The sequence below is a fragment of the Dermacentor albipictus genome, chromosome 2 (genome assembly GCF_038994185.2).
Source record: "Dermacentor albipictus isolate Rhodes 1998 colony chromosome 2, USDA_Dalb.pri_finalv2, whole genome shotgun sequence".
Taxonomy (NCBI): Eukaryota; Metazoa; Arthropoda; class Arachnida; order Ixodida; family Ixodidae; genus Dermacentor; species Dermacentor albipictus.
In genome coordinates, this window is record NC_091822.1 from 130,694,217 (window position 1) to 130,715,974 (window position 21,758).

The following is a 21,758-nucleotide window of genomic DNA, read 5'->3' on the forward strand; positions in this document are numbered from 1 at the left end:
AGGCACTTCATGAATAAAAAACAACTTGCAAGATGGGCTGGGTGGGAATCGAACCAGGGTCCCCGAAGTGTGAGACGGAAACGCTACCACTCAACCACGAGTTCGATGCTTCAAAGCGGTACAAGAGCGCCTCTAGTGAATGCAGTGTTGCCTTAGAAACGAGCAGTAACAAGTTATACTGCGGTGTATATCGGTAATTATGAACATGTAACTTACAGAAGTCGCAGTTACACGAGTAGCAAAGTGCGTTTCCGCTACATTTCTTCTGCGCTTTCCGCACACCCAGAGCCATCTTGCGGCAAACACAGAAGACCCCTTCTCTCGATGTACGGCGCTGCTCCGACAGGTGGCGCACCACGCGTGCATTGGGGCTGTGCGGGGACTGGTGCGAGGCACGTCACGGCCCGGACCCCCTCTCCCCTGACGACGCTTCGCCTTGCTCCCTCACGCGTGGCAGAATCAAGCGTCCTCCTTTCTTTAGTTCACTATCTGTCTATCTCTCTACCCGTGCCGATCACGACATTTGGCAAGCGTGCATCGTTTCCCCCTCCGAGACACCGAGTTCTTTGGTTCGTACCGCTTGCTCAGGCGCACGTATCGTTGCCGCGCCGAACGCTGCGTTGCTCGACGCTCACCGCGTCCGATGTGGGGCGCCTCGTAAGTGATCGCTGCGCCGTAGCCCATTGTCTTACACCCCTTGGCGGGTCGATGGGAACGCTGCCGCGTTCCACTCTTGAAGGCGAAGCTTAAGAGGAAGCTTTAGCTCGGGCCCAACTCCGACGCGGCCTATTCAAATACATGTAAAACGCAAAAACGTTTTTATGAGATAACCCCTGCACCGATATTGATGAAATTTGTTGCATTTGAAAGAGAAAGTTAAATTCTAGTGACTGTTGGAAGCGAAATTTCGATTTAGGACTTGAATTTTCTTAAATCGTTTTTCAAATATTTGACCGTTTGAAAAAAATAGAAGCACAAAGTTTACAAATTCATAGCTCTGCATCAAGAACTGATAGCGCGGTTCTGTAAACGGCATCCATTAGATCATTCAAAGCGGACAAATCCAATATGTCATTTTACATCTTACGTGAATTTGTTACGTTGGTTACAACGGTTTTGCAAAAGTTGTATTTCCCTACGATTAAATTTTTTCATATTCATGTGTAACATATCAATTTTGTCCGCTTTAGATGTACTATTAGATACAATTCACAGAATTGTATTATCATTTTTAGTCGTTGAGTTACAGAGTTGTAAACTTGATAGTTTCGTTTTCTGAAAATTTTCGATTTTTGCCAATTTTTAATAAAAAATTGACGACTTTACTCAAAAATTCAAAACCAACAGTCACTAGATTTTAAGTTTGTCTTTTAAATGCAACAAACCTCGTCAAATTTGGTGCAGTGGTTGGCGAGAAAAACGAATTCTCCTTTTACATGTATTTAGATAGGAGCACTCGAGCTAAAGCTTCCTCTTAAGCGTCCTCCAATTCTTGTAACAAATTACGTATGCAACTAGTCCGGAGCATTACGAGTATGTTTTACAAGCCACGCAAAATATTCCCGGTTGCACTGGCTTAACTACAAATGTAAGTAAGACTGAAATTAGTGAACTTAAGGGGAACGCTACTGCACATTTGTTTGCCAAGTCAAACGCCACGTGCGTCAGTTACTGTCTTCGTAAAAAATTCCGTCAGCAAGTACTCGAAAGCGTCCTGCTGCCGTTTCAGTTACGTTTCCCGTTGTTCCGGGAGAACTCTGCTTTAGGGGGGGGGGGGGGAGGGGGGGAATACGCTATTTAGGAACACGGGGCATGTTATCTGCGATGTATGCCGAATTTTTTATGTTCTAGGCTTAATTAAATGCGTTAAAATCATTATTGCACTCTCGTTTCCTTTTTCGATTTTTTTTCCTCTATGACGTTAGCCTTTTGTCCTTGGTGAAATAAACAAGGCTCCTTCTTCATGTTTGGTGAGAGTAAGTACCAGGTGGTGGGTGATGCGTGGGACAAGTTAGAAAGGAGGGATGTAAGTGGGGCATTACCAATAAATTACATATGCAAGCGCTCCGAAGCATTATGAAGGGATTTAACCAGATACGCAGAATTTGGCATGTTGCTCTGGCAGAACTGGAAATGCCACCGAGATAAAATTGACAGAAAATTGGTGGTAGGCTATGGCGAATCTGTGTGCGAAGTGAGATGGTTGTGGATAAAATGTACATTTGCAAAAAAGTTCTAATCAAGTGTCACAATGCATAGCCCATTCTTAGAGAGAGAGAGAAAGGGGCTAAAGATAACAAGACATTCAAAGGCACCAAGAGTTACGTTGAACTATTGGGACCAACAAATGCGATCACCTCGCAAAACTTAAAGTAAAGCAGTGCTAAGCCAGACATTAAAAAAAGAATACTTGAAAAACCGTCGGCAATTGTACAGACCTTCTCGTTAGTTTGGCCTTTTTTTCCCCCTACCAGGCATATTTAGCTTCTAAGCAAATGTAAGTAAACGCTTACCTTGCGGTTTATAAACGTCCTGTTCACCTTGCAGTGGAATGCATAAGGATCTAGCACTGAAAAATAAAAGGATGCGGAATACGTATGATCAATGTTCCGTCTATATATTTCTGGAAACTTTCATCTATGTCATAGACAATGACTTTAATGTGTTTAAGCTTAACCGCCATGGTGGCTTAGTTCTAGTGTAGCCCTGCTAAGCATGAAGTCGCGGGATCAAATCCCGGCCTTGGCGGCCGCATTTTACATGGGGCGGAATGCAAAAAGGCCCGTGCCTTTTGCATTAGGGTCTGTCTGACTCACCTGTCAGCTATAGAAAGGCGCCGAAACATCAATAAATTATGAGCTGAAAGTCAACGCCTTATTCCTGGTGTTCTCTGTTCTTTCCTGGTTATTGTCCTCGCTTTCTCTGTCCTTTCTCTATACCTATTTATGGCGCTGTTAATCATAAACCAGTACCATCGTTCCTAGTTTACTATTCTCCTCGGTTATTAAATGATATTCTGTTTCCATCAGATGCACGCTTTTACCTCACCAGTCTGACATTTCCCTTCAGGGCAAACGTAGTCCTGAACGCTCTCATGGTTTTAATATTTTTATCCACCAGGTTCTTCTCTACCCAAAGCAATGATGCATAGCAACAGGTTTCTGCATCCTTCTTGAATAATAACCTTCTTCGACCACAGCAATACGAGTAATGTATTCGGTTTAACTTGCATATGACCTGCACTTCTCCTCGGATGACACTTGAAATGAGGCAGAGCACAATGCCTACTCGGAGCGTCAATAATTTACACGGCCGTATCTGCTACAGACCCGCTAAGGCTGACAGTCAAAGTTCAGGCAAAGCATTGATTGCCTGTTTTAGCATCGACTTAACGCAAGTGTTTTTCACTGACATCTCACTGCGTTATCATCGTTTCGTTTTGTCCTTTTACAGCGCAGCTTTTAGGAGCCCGTTCCTGCGGCGAGCGTCCGCGTTCCCGGAGTAACCTATCGAGCGAGCACAGCGAAAGATGAGAGCGAACAAACGCGCTGTAGGGGCGGTCCAAAAAGCAGCGAGAGAGAAGAGGCGCAAGGAGGAAAGCGGAGAGGTGGGTGCAGCGATGCCATGAGGCGGAAAACGGAGGAGGGTATAGCGAAAGCGTGAGAAGAAAAACGTAGTGCCGCGCACGAGGGGCTTTTGCGGCGATGGCCACGGGATGGCGCCGGAATAACGCGCGTCGTCTGGGTATGTCGGCGGCGGCTTCTGTGAATCTCGCCCACGCGTCACCCACGAGCTCGCGATCTCGAGATTAGCGAGTTAGCCGTGCCACACTTGGCTCCGTTTGCAACGTGCCGCATGAGACCGGTTGTACGCGCCAGCCGGTGCATCGCGAAATGAAAACACGTATAAAGCTACATTCTAATTTCGCATTAGGGAATATCGTAATCCTCCATGATTTTTTTTCCTTATGAATAACAAGGCTGCATATAACATGCGCTGAATAAGGTCATTTGTTAGGAACCCGATCCGGCGTTGTTCGTTCGGCACGGAGTGTCAGCACAGCGGTTTTTATAAGTGCTCACCTCCTTGCGTTGAATTGGTGCCCTCTGAAGTTTGATGACTCGTAAACGGTGCACGTGGGCTGAGACCACTCATTTCGAAGTCAGACCGCGGCGCCTAGATCGCTTTCTATTACATTTCTGCTGGTAATTTGATTAAAGTAGGGCTACAGTTGAATATACGGTGCAAACGTATAGATCGAAAACTCGGAGGTTAACGAAGAAGCTCGAGAAGAAGTTAAAGATCGCGTAAAGTGCGATGGAACGAGAAATCTTAGGCGCAATGTTAAGAGACAGGAAGAGAGCGGTGCGAATTAGAGAGCAAGCGGGAATAGCCGATATTCTAATTGACATTCAGAGGAAAGATAGATCTGGGCAGGCCATGTAATGCGCAGAGTAGATAACCGGTGGACCATTAGAGCTACAGAATGCGTGTCAAGAGAAAATAAGCGCAGTCGAAGACGGCAGAAAATTAGGTCGAGATATGAAATTAAGAAATTTGCAGGTGCAAGTTGAAATCAGCTAGCGCAAGACAAGGGTAATTGGAGATCGCTGGTAAAAGACCTTCATCGTGCAATGGACATAAAAAAATAGGCTGATGATGGTGATGGTGATGGTGTTGACACTGATAATGGATATTAAGCTCGTTTAGTGAATGATGCTTCTGTCTTTCCAGGGGCAATTGCCATCTTTCAGGTGTATTGTGAATGGCTCTGGAGTGAACATCACTACAACGAATTTTCCTGTATAGAGAAATCATTTAGGCGTCCCGTTCGGCTCATTGCTTGTATTGCAATTAACGCACTTATAGCGGTGTCGTCACTGCCCTCCACAGCTGTCACTCATCTGCAGTCAGCGCTACAACTAGCGTCTTGCTGAACGAGCGAACTGGTCTCAGCGAGTATAGTTTCACAGCTCCAAGGATCGCTCAATTCGACTCATACGTCACTTGTGTAACGCTGTAATAAAGTGGAAAGTTGGGCGAGTTGGTATACATTCATAACGGGAACAGCGCGAACAAGACGACGACGGAGTGAAAGGACACAGGACGAGCGCTGACTCACAACTACGTTTACTGAAACACACGTCAGGTGTATAAGCGACACAAGCGATCACATGGTCAATCGAGGAATGCGAAACAGGGGCCACCTGTATACAGGGCTCCGTTACCGTATCGAGCTATCAGCAGGAATTAACGTACCTAGATAGCTCGATACGGTAACAGATGCTTTGTATACACGTGGCCCGGTTGTGCGTTTCCCGATTGACCATGTGATCGCTTGTGTCACTTATATACCTGATGTGTGCTTCAGTAAACGTAGTTGTGAGTCAGCGCTCGTCCTGTGTCCTTCCACTCCGTTGTCGTCTTGTTCGCGTTGTTCCCATTATGTCTGTAATGCTGCTCATACACAGCAGCGTGTGCGACGGCGGTGACGAGGACGTGAGTCGCTCGGAACTGACGACAGACGATGCTGTCGAAGTCAGCAAGGACGGGGATGCAGCGAAGGTTAACGAAGGCAACAGTGATGAAGGTGCTGAAGACGAATAAAAAAAAATATAGAGAGAGACAATAGCGACAACAGCGGCATTCGACGCTTTGCATCGCTTCCGCATTTCGCTGTGGAGCGAGCGTGAATCTCGATTACATAAGGTTGGCAGCACTCACCAGTTCCGTCAAAGCAAATATGCAGAAGCAAACCAGCGACTCCTTTCGCCAACTATCCTTTTAATTTAGGTTAACTATAGGTTTTATTTTGCTAATCGTGCTTATCCGGCTCTATTGGGAGTGGTATGGTGTTTGGTGTTTACGACGAAGTTTCCCGTACAACGAATCAGTTATGCGATCCCGAGTGCTTCATCTTCATTGTTGTTGCTATTGTTGCAATTGTTAATGCTTAAAGAACGAGGCCATTGTACTCAAGATGTCGAATTTGGGGAACTTTGCCCTACCTGAAAGCCCAGAAAGTCATGCGTTTCCTGCGAACGTGAAATATATGTGAAAGGTGTTTTCAGGGAGGTGAAACCGGTAGCGAGAAACCTTCAATGCTGGCCTGTCAGGGAAAGTGATTCCTGCCTGGGCACGCCGATCACTCATGCTTCAGTTGACAATTCCCTCCTTGTCCTGGTTAGGTGCGCTCCAGGGACTAAGCCTCTCCCTAGACCCTTCTGCATCGCTTATTCAAGGAAGGTATATATAGAGAGTATCGTGGACATCGTGTTTTCTTCATGACCTGCTTGATATTCTCACCTTTCTTTAAGCACTGATGCGATTAAAAGTCAAGCTTTTCGTTCTACAACCCTTCCCCTCCACGCTGGCCTTCCCCGCTAATCTGCCTGGTCAAGCTCCAGGCCGCTGGGCGAATGCTACTCTGGGTTTCGACAGTATTTTACAATCATGGGTGAATAGTGTTTTGAAGAGCAAAGGGCAAGGAGTTTTTACAGCGGCTTCGAAGAATGGGACCTTGAACCACGCATAGGTCCTGCGAGAGCATCCACTTCTTACCAACGAAGCCCGAAAGTACGAGCGTGCCAAACTATAATATTTGGACTGGAAGGCGCACGTGGTGGCCACACACACCCACACTGCCCAAAGTAAGAAGTATGTGTGGGATTCTTCTTAAGTGATTCTTAAGTTTGTGTGGAGATAATTCAAGTTTCAGGAGGCTGCAGCATTCATAAGAGATTACATAAGAATTAACGTAGGCCTTGGTTATTGGTTCTGACTGCCCCCACTATGCATAATGGGCTGTAACAGCTCAATCTATTCCTAGCGTAGGTTCACTGAGACTTTGAAGTGATCTCCTAAATGTTTCCTCGAATGCTCCAAGTTGGTTGTTGTTTCTTGTTTTGTTTTTTTCGTTATTGTAAGCGAAAGAGTTTAGTGCAGTAGCAGTGCAAAGCTGTAATTGGCTCTAATATACGTGTAGAACGGGTATAGCAGTATGTGCTACGAGGACGTACCATCCTGCCACTAAATATTACGCCGATATGACCCAACGTTTCCGACGAACTTCGCTGAAACAGCATTACAGACACACGGGAAACCAGCATACCCCAGGTGTTTCAGATAGACCACTTTTACGAGCGTAGCGGTGGCGTCCCCTTAAATGACAAGTCACTCCTCTATGAACCATTCGAGCACCTCGTGCGAGTTGCTTGTTTAATCACTGCGTTCACAGAATGCGCAGCCAAGCGCAGTAAAAAACAGTTAGCTTTATTTATGATCTGTGGTAGTGGGTAACGCTCGACATCGTTAGGATAGTTGGCTTACACTGGCACCTAGCATCAGTTAACGAAGCTCCAACTTGTCAAGTGCAATTTACCGACAAGAAGGTGATTATTCCAAGTTAATAATACGAATCGCTAACTATTCGCATTCGTATCCGAAAAGAAACTGTTCAGTATTGTCGATTATTCGAAAGCAACCAAATAAGTCATAACAACCGAATGTTAAAGTCTGGTTACTGTTCTTTCTCGGGTAAATAAAGTATCGCAAAGCATCGGAAATGATACAACGACGAAAACTATAGAGGCAACGCAGAAATAAAATGGGCAATGCAAGTTTTCTTTTAAGTTTTGGGGTGGAAGGCTTTTGCATGTCTGTCATTTAGTGCTTTGACAGTGCTGTCACGCAGCAGATTTATCTTTTACATTACAATCTGCGATATTTTCCTTGTAACGGGTCCTTTTGCAATGTCTACGGCCAAATGTTCTACAGCAACGTCTTTTTCCGCCACAAATTGTGACCTTTTCTGGTAACTAGTTATTGAAAGTTTTTGGAAAGCTAGTCATACAAGAGTCATTCCTTCTTCGAAAGCTTGTTTGCAACATTAAGTTGTTTATACGCATTCTTTCTGTTTTTTCTATGAACATCAGTGATCTCGCGTTGAAACCTGATTCATTGTCCCAATATTTAGCTGTCCTTTTACACTGTAGCCAGCACAGGCGTGATACCGAATTATACCGATATCAGTATGCCTGCTGTAAATGTGTGCATGCGCGCTTGGTTATTCGGTATTGAATTGGATTTTCGAGTCGATATTCGTTTTTTTACTATCCATATTCTATTCGTATTCTTTAAATTTAATGTTCACTCGCCTCTAGTTTCTGTCAATGGTACTCTTATTCTTTCAAGTTCTTTGGACAGTCTTCAAAATATAGAATTGACTCATGCTGATGTAGTCTTTTTTTTTTTGCTCCTGCTTTCGACTACGGTATAGTAGTACTAATAAACTTTATTGATGAAAAGAGCAGGCAACATCTTCGCCCTAGTTTGACGAATAGATGAATATCACCCAGCTTTGGCACAGAGCTTCCGTAAAAACATTAGTGTACCTTACACTTTGCGGAAAAAAGCAATTGGAACTGTTAACGATACCAATATAGACAAAACTTGCAGACATTACACTCACCAGGTCGTCGGGTAGTTGGTAGGTGGTAAAAAGTCAGATTCTCCCTTTTGCATTTCCCACTGAGGCAAACGCCAACTGCTATGCTTTCTCCGTAGTTTTTTATGGAGAGCTGTTTTAGGTGAAAACACATTTGAAATACCGGTCGGTATCGATGTCATCACTGCACTTTGTTTGTTCAGTCTTCTGTCTGCGAGCTATGGCAGATTCATCAGTGGAATCCCACAATCGAAATTATCAGTAGTCACCTAATTCCTCCGCATCGCGCCAATAGCAAGATTCAAAATGATGCGCGATATAAACTTGTGTTAAAACTGCTTACTGTTTCAGTAACCGCCTAAAATCAGCAAGTCTCCACACCCCCCACCCCCGCCGGCAGTAACCACCATCTCCTCTGCTGCAACGGTGCGCGCACACGCGAGGCCAGAACACCAATGACACCGCATGGAAAGTAGAAGTGCGCTGTTAGTCGGTACCGGTGTGCCACACCTGTCTTGAGGCTCATGGGTTCAGCACCTAAGACGTCATCTGAATTCACGAGCACAGCGAGAGAGAGAAACTGCCTCTTTTGATACCCTAGCACTGTATTACCAGAAGCTCAATCGCGCACTGTACAATCGTGTACAATTAGTACGCGATTCAGTCGGCGTCAAACGTACACAAGACACAGAAATAAGAAAAAATTTTGGAGGGTGCTTAAGCTTCGCCTTCAGGGGTGGAGCGCGATAGCATGCGAAAATTCCCGACTGCTTCTCAAGCTTCCAGTGCAACTGCAGCGTATGTTACCGTAATGTTTTCAGGAAACGCTGGTGGCGACCTTTATGCATGAAGGCGAGCTAGCTGCTAGAAACGCGGCCTCTTCTGTGGGCCGATCCCGGGGACAGTGCAGAACCACGCCAAACAGTTACATCATTTTCAGGTTTCTGTTGTTCCGCACTTTTTAGCCTGAGAAGATTTCACATAAAAGGCACGCTCTGTCAGTGTTTTGTTTCGTGACATTTGTTTTAACAGCGAAGCTGTTCTTGCTCTGCGTAAAATGGACCACGTATCACGACGCGCCGCCGGTTCCGCGCCGAGATCTGCGCATGCGCCCTGGTAACGGCCAGGAATGCGCTTGACCTTGGAAAGGATATGAATAGTGTGCTCGGCGGCGCTGGGTCAGTTCACACCGAAGAAGAGGCTGCGCATCGCGAAGCTAGACTTGCTGCGAAGCGGGAGAATCAACGGCAACCACTGGTCGATCCGGCCTACTTGGCCAGACAGGCCGAAGCCAAAAGAGGTGGCGACTATGCGCAGGCCCAGAATACGCCAGTCGAGAGAGAGCCAGGGTCGCTGCGAAGCATCGACGATTGCGCCAAGACCCAGCAGTAAGGGAGGCCGAGTACCAGCGACGCCGAGCTCGCGCTTCAACCGGAGAGCAACGAGAGTACCAGCAGAGGCGGGTACCGTGTGTGATACGGTATCGCCATTATAACCCGGATGACATTCTCAACTATCAGCGTGAGCAGGTGTTACTTTACGTGCCATTCAGGAGGGACCATGTCGAAGCGCTTGACAACAATGCTTTCGTAAAGACTTACAAGGAATAGATGGAAGTCATCGGGAAGAAGCGGGAAGAGTACGTCTTCGATAAGGACTGTGACGCCTTGATGGAGCTGGCGCGTAGCATAGCGGATACGTAACGAGCCCCTACGAACGAGACTGCCACCAGCACTAACAATGTTCGTGTCGAAGTGGGAGACGAGGACCTTCTCGGCAATGAAGCGGTGAACAAGGAGTTACAACCTAGCATTAGTCGGAATATTCCCTAATCGACCAGCTTCGATGTTTCAAACCTTGCGTAACCGAGTGCGAGCTTGCCTGTATTTTCTTTTTGAGGAGAGGGGCGTTGTCATTGTTAAACTTCTGAGGAATAACTTTGTCAAGAATGTAAGACAAGGTATGAGCAACTTTAGTGAAAGAAGGGTGAGGCAAAATAGCCTGCAAATACCGCATGGCATACGTAGCATATACATATACCTAAATATATAGGCAAATTTTCGCTCACAGGACGCCAATGCCTCCTACAACGCCGACACCGCATTTTCCGCAACATGGAGTCCTTAGGGCTATCGCGTTAAAGCGTTGAACTTTCGCGATGTTGGTGACCGTATCCAGTGAAACCAAGCAACGCTTTGTTGTTCGCTTGCCTCCAGTACGCGGTTGAAATCTGAACAGCATGCAATATGTCCAGGCTAAAAAATAACGGGCTCTTTACAGCGAAGCTGTTTATGGCTAGGATTCCTTGCATTGTTCGTCTACGTCAATACATCTGTGAAAGCAAAAACAATCATCAGCAATGGCTCGTCCCACTGCTTGCGCGTTTGTCGTCTTCCACAGCTGACTCCGTTGCCGCTCATCATGTCACCGTTCACATAGTGCTCCTCTATCTGCGAAGGCACTGACGGCACTGGCCCACTGCCGGTCAGTGCGGTGATTTCGTTCTCAAATTCATGGCCTCCAGTGTATCGTGAAATGAAAACACGACTTTATATCATGAATGTACAACATGAATTAGCGCGCATGTACAAAAATAAATGCGTGTGCGTACCTTTCGTCACGATGACCACCGATCAAGACAATGAATGAGTTCGTAGCTTTGTTCAAAATTCTGTGTCACCTCTTAATGGTGTGCTACGCAGCTTCGCTGGTCATCCACGTTCACAGAGTAGAATGGCTCATGGTTTTTCTCAGACTCCGCCATCCCTAAGCTTGCAAAATTTGTTTGCGCTGCCTCGTCATTCGAATTCCGTGTGCCATTTTCGCGAAGCAACAAATGCGGTAGAAAAGTGGTTTTGTCCAGCGTAAACGACGACCACTCAATGAAAGACTCTAAACGAGCATTTCGAATTTCTTACCAGGCATGGGGTTTTATCTTTTACGGTTCCATTTTTGACTACTATTCCGCCTCGCGGTGTTGCTTCCGTCGTGATGGAGGTATTTACGGGCTCGGAAAGGCTTGCGTTGCTACTGTCCGCCGACGTGTTTGCTTCCACTTCGCTTTGTGTTGGCGTCTCGGCGCTCCTGGCAGAGACTTGAATGCCCTCTCCTGGATCTTCGTCCTCGTAGGATTCGTCATAGTAGTAAGCGATTTGGTCGCTGTCTAAGCAGGAGCACCTTCTTGCCACGAGCACCTATGGAGTAAAAGAAAAAAATCACAGTATCTGGCAATAATCCATAAATAGGCTGCAGATTTAATGAAAGCTCCTTTAGAGAGCCCTTATGCCAGTTATAGTAAACTGTAAGTCCAAAAGTACTGCCGTCGTGTCTATTACCGAGAGTGGCTGTGACATAGTTACTAGCGCGAACAAGATTAACGGGAAAGAGGTGTGACAGGATAGAGCGATAGACTTCAACTGACAAACTTTATTCAGAAAAACAAGCAAAGAAGCCACCGTATGCTCAAATGAATCTTCAAACAGACGCGTAAACGAATGTGTCACGTAGGAGACAACATAATACGCAAAGAAGCCGATTGGTGACTACAACAAGCCATTACAAAGCATTCACCAAGTTCTTCTCAAGTGAATGCCAGTGATGTAGAGCTTACACATTGATCAGCAGCTTTTGAAATGCAATACGCCTCAAATATGTTCTTGTGTAACTGTCTGGCCAACCACCTGAGCACTTGCGTGTTATAAAAACACGGGACGCATTTACGTGTACGTCTACGGCGGTGGTCAGTCAAGCGGCCAGCACCTACCAGAGCATTTGCAGCGTTCCGGTGCTCCCTAAGCCGGTGATACTGACAACTGCCTGTTTGTGCAATACAGCACTTTCCACAGGGAAGTGAAATCTTGTATACCAACCCCCGACTGCAGTTAAAAAAGCGGGTGACGTGCTCCTTAGTGCACATGCCTTGACTCCCGGCGTTGTTTACCAGCCAGCACATTCTTGTGAGCTTAAGTGGCACTGAAAAAACAACCCCCCCCCCCCCCCACACCCCTTACCGCACTTGTTCGCAACCTTTTTTTTTTTTTAAGCAGTGGGACACCCCGTGCACGCATGGCACAGCCACAGGGCGCCCGCTGGGACGTGCGTTATTGCACGAGCGGTTGCCGGGTCATCTTCGTTGCGCATTCGGCTGTCTCCTACGTGGAACATTCGTTTATGCGTCTCTCTGCGCATTGATTTCAGCGTCCGGTGGTTTCTTCGCATAATTTTTTGATGAAGCTTGTCAGCTGAAGTCTAGCGATCTGTCCTGTCCCATCTTTATTCCGTTAGTCTTGTTCGCGCTAACAACACCAACTGCATCAGCACCAACTAGCTCAACTTTCTACGTTAACTAGCGCCGACATTTTGCCAAACTATACCGCCATATTTTTTTATGTGAAAGACTATACGAGTAAGTAATACTTCTTTCACATTGCTGGTTTCGCAGTATCTTATTCACGAGAGTAGTCGGTTCAGCGCAATGGTCGATTGATTAACCCTCGTCCTGTCAGTTATACTTGCCTGCTGGTGAGGCTGCTTCTAGGCCAACCTAACCGGGCTGCTAGCCGAAACCAGTTGTTATGCCAGCTGCTAGCAGAAACCACACCGCAAAGGTAGCGGTACGTACCAAGTTCTTACTAGGTGCATACCTTATCTCTGCGAATATTTTTTTCAGCTGCGAAGTTTCTCTTCTAAAAACCGTGTGTCTTTTTTTTTTGCAGCTTCATGTTACTTTAACATAACTGCGAAACTTTTCTTTCAAACCCAATGAAACAGCATGTGTAATTTTTTTTTAAAGCAAGTTACAAACTTGTACGACGGGACGCCTTTAACGGGACGTTTTGAAGAGAGGCACCAGAAACAAACAAGTTCTTATGAAGCATCCCGGCCAAAACGAAACCCTTTATGAGACCTCAGAATTAAAGTGAAAGCCCTTTGCGCAATGGAATGAAGTTGTGGGCTGAAGTTTCGTGCATTGAAAAAATCGTTGTTTCTAAAGGCCCAGCACCAGGAACGACTTCTCGCAGTGACCCTTTCGCGGTTGTATGACTTGTGTCTGGAAAGCATAATCTTCGATCGTGGGGACATCGCTTCATTAGCTGTACCGATGCGGGAAGACAGCAGTTAAAGCTAGTGTGCGTGGCCTCCAAGTTAGACATACGCAAAATGTGTCGATGCGAGTTGTCGCATTCTGTAAACCGTTCGTCAATTGCAATCACTCTCGACGCGCCCTTTGTCAGACGTTCGCGTGAAGCAAAGCACACTCTCACAGCTGTGGCACTACATTCCTCAACGATGACTGCGGTCGCGGCGTCAAACTTCTTAAGAATGACGCTCTTGACTCAGCTTCGACGGCTCCGGATGTGCACCGTCTGCTACCGGGCACCTGCCTCTCAAAGTGTTGCTGGGGCTTTGCGGCCGTAATCTGTATTTGCCTTGCAATGAATATCAAGCAACAAGAATGCATAGTAACCTAACGCGTAGTCGCTCTACATCAATACTACTGAGCTACTGTTGCGAGCTGGAGAAAAGTAACGAACACTGAGTGCTTCATTTTTCTAGCGCTGCAGGTTGCGTGTTGACAACAGATCCTGCTTGCGCCTTAGGAATCCGCTGTAAGAGGCGCATACTGCTCTATTTTCGTTATAATTTTTTCACGCAGCAGTTTTTATTTTCTGTCTAACACTTCCACATGCAAGAGGATGTGCGCAAGCACATTTAATGCAAAGCATTCTTTTCCCTCTCGCTGTTCCTATCGCTTGTGGGGCGCCTTCTGCTTAGACATACTATAGCATTACGAGTAAAATTAATTTCTCACGCGTTACCTCCTGACATCCCGACTTGACTTTGTGGCCAGCATTCGTGAGGACTCTTCCTTATTTTTACCACGCGGGGTTCGGTACATTAGCGTTTTTTTTTTCTTGCCATCGGAATGTGGCCACGTACCACTGCTGGGATCGAACCCATGCGTGACCTCGTGCTCAGCAGCGCAAGGCCATCGCCACTGCGCTACCGCGGTCGGCGAACATTATTATTTAATCCTTGACATTCATCGCAAAGAACATACTGATTTTAGGCTGACGAAATCTGCAGCGGTAGTATGAGAGTCAGTGCCCGGCCGTAGAGGGCGCATATAATTGCCGTGTGTTGAGAACGCGACCTTCAAATACATAACTAATTCAATTCTATCAACTTAGTCTTGGTTCCATTTCGACTACTCATAGAAGCTGTTTCATCAGACATTTTGTTAAGGACAAAGGCCAAACAAAACGTGTCCACACGCGTACTATACCCTCGGTGCAGTAAAAAAGCGTTGCAGAGAACGAAGCTCTCTAAGCGAACGGCGGGAAGTGCAGACGTTTTTTTTTTTTTAATCGTGCATAATTTAACATGTCCAAGAAAAATTCTCGTCAGGTTCAGCACACCCAAGAAAGAACAACCCTTGACGCTAGCGTCATTATTAGAACCATGCATAAAAGAGATTCAAAATATACTCCAACACCCGATGAATGTCAGCACGCCAGATGTTTACCCAACAATAACAGCAGGAATCCGCATACCGCAAAGGCCAATCTATCGGCACGCTTGCCGGCGTATGAAAGCCCGCCCCTATACGTGCCCCACGCATTCGCAGATGCTGCAGGATAGATCGTACGCGTCGAAACGTTCATGAAAACGACGTCCCCCAAGTCCGTACTGAACATGCGCAGGCACAACAAAACAAAAACACGGTCAACACCTTATCTTTCGTAGGCTCTTTCCTACGTTGTTTTCCTTCTTCAGTCCGTACTAGCGTGTGTGTGGACGGCATAGTTTACTACACGATCAAGGCACGATACCTTTCCAAGAAAAAGATAAGGTGTTGACCGTGTTTTTGTTTTGTTGTGCCTGCGCATGTTCAGTACGGACTTGGGGGACGTCGTTTTCATGAATAAAGTTCAGTTGTTAGTCCAGCCACCTTCCTGTCTCTTTGTCTATGTCTGCGTCGAAACGACGCGCCAGCACAGGTATCTTCTTCAGACAAACACCAGTGCTCTGACTGCCTCACAAAAATACGAAACGATGTCTGCCAAGGCACACACAATGAGCCAACCGGGAGCGCGCTGGGGCCAGGTCTTGTAGGTTCGAACCCCGGCATTCGCCTCGAGCCGCGGCAAACGCGAGGCGCGAAGGCACGAGATTTCGCGCGAAGGCACGAGATGTCACGCGCCGGCAAGCGTACGTGTAGTTTGCCCTTTAGCCTGCTTATTCCTGCGCACATACGATTTGGGAACTCAACTTTAAAGGACACAATATACTTTGATATTTAGTGTTACATATGCAAGTTTTATTAGGTGCGAGCAAGCTTGAGTACCGTGACTGTTCCAAACCGTGACTGAATTGAAGTAAACAACTTGATATTTAACGCTGTGCATACCGATTCTAACGACACGCAGCTGCAGTTTACACAAGAAGGAGAATTCAAAAGGAAATGGTCGGCAATATGGCTTTCAGAGTACAGTGGAAGCAAGATGAATCGATATTTGTATTGTTAACGTGCAATTCATGCTGTACGAAATCGTTATTTCTAAAGCGTAAGTTTAGGGGCAGGCAACAGCCTGATAACATAATCTAAGCTGAGATTCAACCAGGGCATCATCAGCGTGTTGCGAAATTCGGCAATGGCCCGAGTCATATCCACATTATAAGCATAACGGGTAAATAAATAATAGGGGCGCTATAGTAGTGCTTCCTGAGGAACGCCACAGTGAAGGGAGACTAAGTAGCTTCTTATTTATCCAAGCGCCATTATTCGTGTTCGATGGATAACGTTTCTTGTTTGCGGCGACGAAAACGTATATCTACAACTTACCGCGTACAACAGTGGGATTCACCGAGTCAAAGACTTTTCAAACATAAAAAATAGAGTACAAGCAAATTCCTGTTGTTCTAGTGTTAGTTTTAAAGTGTAAGCGTTCTTCTAAGGCAACCTGTGCACGCCACCCAGTTATAAGCTAATACTGATTTTAAGACATCTCCTTTGCCTTCACAAAACTGAGTATTCTCAAGCACATAACCTTTTCAAGGATCAGCGCGAGATGCAACGATGAATTCTAATTGGCCAATAATTATTGGCGGTACTTATTCTCTCTGCTTATACCGAGGAGAGGTCATTTTATGTTAACTCGCATACCTTGTATGATGATAATGTTAATAAATACGAGAAGCAGAGCATGTCCTAGACACCGAACATTTAGACCCAGCACATCAACCGAAATGCCATCCTATCCACGATATCGGCTTTTTTAAAAGACGAACATTGACCACACTGATCACACTTAATACACTGAAGGCGATGAAAAGTACACACAAAGAAAACAAATGTAGTAAAAAACTGACAATGAAAAATAGAACCATGGGTGACGTAAGGACAAACTAATTTAGATAGGGCTTTTAAGCAACGTAATTAAAATGTCTTAGTATCGGCGACACTATCAACGTATTCTTCGAGACGTTTGATGAACTGCTTATGCAGAACGGCTGTAGTGGACTTGTGGCTGGTACGCAAATGGGGACACGCACCAAAGAACAATTGGTTTGATGTCGATAAAATATGGCCTATATTACTAGCCGGAAAAACAAGGAGCATTCTGCTGAGAGAGGAGAAGCGGGGAAAGTTTAAAAATCGATTGTTTCTGGTTTGTTACATAAATAAAAAAACATATGTTAGTTGTAGAGAGAGTGAATATTTGAAATAAAAAGAATGAGACACGAGAATCAACAGCGGATGCTTCATAATGTCACTTCGCATTGTTGAGAGAGACATTTCCTCGTGATCCACGAAGTCTGCGGGCATCTTAAGGCATCGGAATAAATGAAGGTTGATAGTTCAGTGCGCTTTAAAAATTAAAACAACATTGAAATGAAGCGCGTGTGCTATCAGGAAATTTAGGAAGAACATCATAACCGGACCACTGATGGACAATGATGCGGGAGAATGAGCGATGGTAACAATAAAATTCAAACAGCGCTAAACGACTGGACCAGAATGATACCCAGACCAGCGCTGTTTGGACCAGACCAGCGCTGTTTGAATTTTATTGTTACCATGCAACACCAGCTCGCCCAATCCGCTGCCCTTCTGCAGAATGAGCGAACTTAAGAAGATTCCAATGTATCCGGGGAACCACACAAAACGGACTGCCCACAAACCTGTCAGCTCAAAGGCCAAAACAATGGGCAGCCGGGGGACCGCTTAGTAGAGGTTAAATTAGTACAGACCGAAACCCCATTCGTAATAATTATTACGTTACACTGTTAACGACCCAACGTTCTGTTGGCCAAAGAGATTGCTAAAAATTCTACGATAAATATGGTCATGTATTCAGGCAGACCTACAGCAAAAAGCGAAAAACAGGTTGAGTAGAAAAGATGCCAACTCTTCCCTTTTCTAGATATTGAGCTGCATATCCGTGGAAATTGCAGAGTGTAAAGAAAATTTAGCGAGATCATGTTGAAACAAACGTTTAGAAACAAGAGCAGGAAAAATATGGCGTGGTCTGGAAGTATACGAGTAATGAAGTGAACTTGAGAGGGACTAGGACAGAGAGAGATGAAAGAAGGACCAAGTCGAAGTTCCGAGATAAGCAACGGGATAAAACTAACCTGGGACTACCAATAACGTCACCGATCAGCTGTGGAAAAGCAACCTGTAGAAGGGATGGAAATGGTTTACCATATATCCTTATAAATGTATGCATCTACCGTACGCTTCTTAAATCTTGTATTGCGAGGAATAAGTAGGGCCTCCAGATGAAGCATATTTTTGTCACAGGCTAGGCAGACCGAGTCACAAACGTACTGCCGGCTTTTCCAGTGGCATTAAAAGGAGAAACTGTGTACTGTGCCGCTTGGTCCCTTTCCCATTCCGCGTATTGGGCCAGAATGTCATCGGTTCAAATAAAGCCTTTGTGTAATAAATCGCTGAGCGACAATCCCATTTCGCATTCCCTTTACTATCATTATCGTAGATTTATTGCTGCAAGTTAAAATTACCCCCGTAAGTAATCTCCAGTACTTCAATGACATGACAAGCTCATGCCGATAATGAAAAAAACCAAACACTCGAGTTAACAACGGGAAGGCAAGCAGAAATATTTTGACCTCTAGTAGAGACGGGAGGTCGGACATATTAGATTTTAATGTTTGGCGCAAAGCATTATTCTTCAGCGATGCGGTCAAAAACGTAATGGCCTCGGCAAGAAGGCGTAGTTGAACATGCGGATCAACTCAGGAAGAAGATAACAAAGAAATACACAAAACCCAAGAAAGAGCCAATCCATGTGGCACAGCTCTGGACTATTTATATGTACAGTCAACCACAATATCTTATGGAACACGAGATCTGAGAAAAAGCTGAAGATCGGCGCGGCCTGACAACACAACCTAGTATTCGCATTTACAGCCTCAACTAGTATACACGCGAACAACATTGTAATGTTCGGGTTTACTCACTACTGTCACAGACAGACAGACAGACAGACAGACAAAGAACTTTATTGACAAGGTCCTGAGAAGCTTTGCCCTAGGGCAGTGCTGCGGGCCGCCACCACGAGGGAACCGGTAGGCCGAGCCTAACCGCCGCATCGTGGGCTCTCTGGACAGCCCAGATTTGACGTGCACACTCTGAGCTCCGGATGCCAGAGCTCCATTCTTGTTCTGTGATGCGATTGGGGCTGATCGGAAATAGAACGTTTTCTGAGATAGCGGGGTCCGTAAACTTTTCTGTTTGACAGTGCCAGACGTTGTCATTTTCTAGAAACAACAAAGTTATCTCCCTTAAAGGAATCCATGTGTTCCGGACACCTGTATACTTCAGAACAGCGCAGCTTACAAGTACAGAAATTGGAATAGTCGGCACTTTCGCGGACATATAAAATCTCCAAAGTTACTAAAACTTAAATCTCCCTTGACAGTCCTGCTAGTCGAATGCGGCTTTCTAACTCATCAAAACACTACCATATCGAATACTCGGGCTTAAACCTTATTTGTCGCAAGCGTCGCAAGCAAGAGATTTCTTAGAATATCAGTGAGGTGAACGTGGGCTATAACTTTTCAGTTAACTTGGCTCAATGCAAGCAAAATTGGCCGAACACGGCGCACAACATGCCGTTACACTTCTTTTTATTTAAAAGCACTGTTTTTGCAAGTTTCCAGAAGCGCATGGAATCAAGTTGTATTTTTAAGAACAGTTCACATTATTCAAAGGATCACTAGAGAGGAATTAAACAAGAGTTTAATCATGGAAACGGCCATAAGGTTCTTATATATGTGTGTGCGTTACTTGTGTTAAAACTTCGTCCTCCTTTATGTTTACTTTTTAATATGACCGAGACACGACGCATGTAACAAGATTGTCATTTACCAACTAAACATTCTTAGTTTTGTTAGTGTTTCTTCACCTTTTTTTTAGCAATGCCGGCATGGCCAATTGAGAGAATCAATAATCACGGGATATCACTAAGACTTTTGGGGCAAATTTAAAAAATGAGGCGCTTGCAGAAACTATTCGTTTGTAGTGTTGAATCACGCTGGAATATCTGGCCTCCTCAACCATTCAGTGGCGTAATGAAGGGATACGGTGGTTACGCTATAAATATATGCACTGGAAGCCTTTTTTTTTCTCTGTAATTTAACAAAGAATGCATGGAAACGTCGTGCGCGTGTGTTTATGTTGAATGTGTCAATTTATGCATTATCCGCATCATCTGGATTAGCTCGTTAAACTTATAGCCCGGCAGACTTGTCCAGTGTTCCCATAAAAGGTGATGGGCCAAATTCACAATGCTTTTCGAGCCTAAGATATATTTTCCATTGACTGGACACTTTCACTAATATGTCCAACATCAGGATCGCTTGTAATGCGCTCTTACGAACAATTCTTTCGTAATATTTTTTGTGAATATGGGCCCATATCTCTTGCTATTGCCCATTATACATTTAGATTTTGCGGTGATAGAGTTGTCCCCTAGTGCATCTTCAAAAAAAGAAACGAAATCTTTGATACAGGTATTTTCGATGCCTTCCCTGCATATGCCGCCATATTCGTGCGGTTTTTCCAAAGCGCAGCAAAAACGCCTTTCAGGAAAGCTAGACCATGACTCGCCAAATACCCCGAAAGAGCAGGTTTGTTATGGGCGTGTAAATCCTTAATGTGACTTCAACAAGAATTTGTGCCAACAGATAATTACTCAGAACAGCAGAAGCCTTGGAAACCTTACATTGTTTCCCACATCGATGGTCGAAACATTGCACGACTTCTCAGTAACTGGTAGAGCTCCTGATGTAGGCGCTTTCCCACTCGAGGGGTGAGTTCCAGGCTGTTCGCATTCTTCCTCTCCTGTGTCAGTGCTGACGCATACGAGCAATAAGCTTAGGGAAAGTGCTGAAAACAATTTTCGTTAGAAAAACACCGTGTAAGTCATTAACTGTTTTCGTTACTGCCTACTTGACTTGCACAGGTCCTCTATACCGACACCAGATTCTTGACAAATCAGAGGCGTTCTATACAATAGACGTGAGTCTCAAAACTCATTTAGGACCACGTATCACATATTCCGCTTCACCCTTCATCATATTTTGAGTTGAGTTTAGCTGAGTGTGTTTCCCCACAACAACGTACATGAGACGCACAAGATGTGGTGAGATAGACGGGTTAAAAGCTGCAGCGATAAGGCAGCTTCACCAGCCCCAGCTACACGAGCGGGGTCAGTGTGAAGCTTCTCGAATCCGCGAGATATCCCAGCTTCTCAGATAAATATCCACGAGTGGTAACTCTGCGAAGTTAAATGGCGCGGGCGTCCTGCTTTAAATATTGCGCGCCCCTTTTCACATCGAAATTGTGAACCTGAAAACTGAAGCTGACAACCAACCCTTCTCGTCTGACTTTCTATAGATACTTGCTTTTGGAAAATTTAGCTGAGCGGAGGTTACTTCAATGGCTACTACATAGCCTGCGCGGATTGTCTTACTTCATTTAGACTTTAACAACCAGTGAACTCCTACACGGCACTGAACCATGCTGTCATGCTCGAAGGCAGGGAGTTCACTAAACAACACGTTTTTCAACAAAATTTCCTAGCGCAAAACATCGCTCGCAACCAATATGCGTACCAAAACTACGTCCCTAAATGCTCCTACTTGCTCTTAATTACAACTTTGCCGTCAGTTAGAGTTGTCTCCCATTTGTCAGTACCCTGTCATTTCATTAGCCTCTTTTATTTCTTCAAGCACTGTATCTCGTATTCGCATAGAAGACGCATAGTCTCTCAGAAGCAGC

The 21,758-nt window shown here is 45.2% G+C and overlaps 2 protein-coding genes across 3 annotated transcripts in view; one reads left to right on the forward strand and one right to left on the reverse strand.

Moving 5' to 3' along the window:
• The window catches only part of LOC135912540 (uncharacterized), a 328,642-nt gene that overhangs the window by 305,336 nt on the left and 1,548 nt on the right, over positions 1 to 21,758 (forward strand). The window contains exon 8 of one of the 2 annotated variants that reach the window (XM_070533975.1): positions 3,454 to 3,518. The exons of the other annotated variant lie outside the window; for it this stretch is intronic. Within the exon in view, the coding sequence (XP_070390076.1) occupies positions 3,454 to 3,465 (12 nt within the window). The 3' untranslated portion in view covers positions 3,466 to 3,518. Of the gene's footprint in view, positions 1 to 3,453; positions 3,519 to 21,758 lie in introns of those variants that run through there. 2 annotated transcript variants of the gene reach the window in all.
• LOC135912529 (uncharacterized) overlaps positions 1 to 21,758 on the reverse strand; it is a 66,841-nt gene that overhangs the window by 39,374 nt on the left and 5,709 nt on the right. Inside the window, exons 2-5 of the mRNA XM_070533973.1 lie at positions 20,701 to 20,864; positions 11,365 to 11,640; positions 8,471 to 8,579; positions 2,514 to 2,569 (exon numbers count right to left, since the gene is read on the reverse strand). Of these exons, the coding sequence (XP_070390074.1) occupies positions 2,514 to 2,569; positions 8,471 to 8,579; positions 11,365 to 11,371 (172 nt within the window). The 5' untranslated portion in view covers positions 11,372 to 11,640; positions 20,701 to 20,864. The remainder of the gene's footprint in view (positions 1 to 2,513; positions 2,570 to 8,470; positions 8,580 to 11,364; positions 11,641 to 20,700; positions 20,865 to 21,758) is intronic.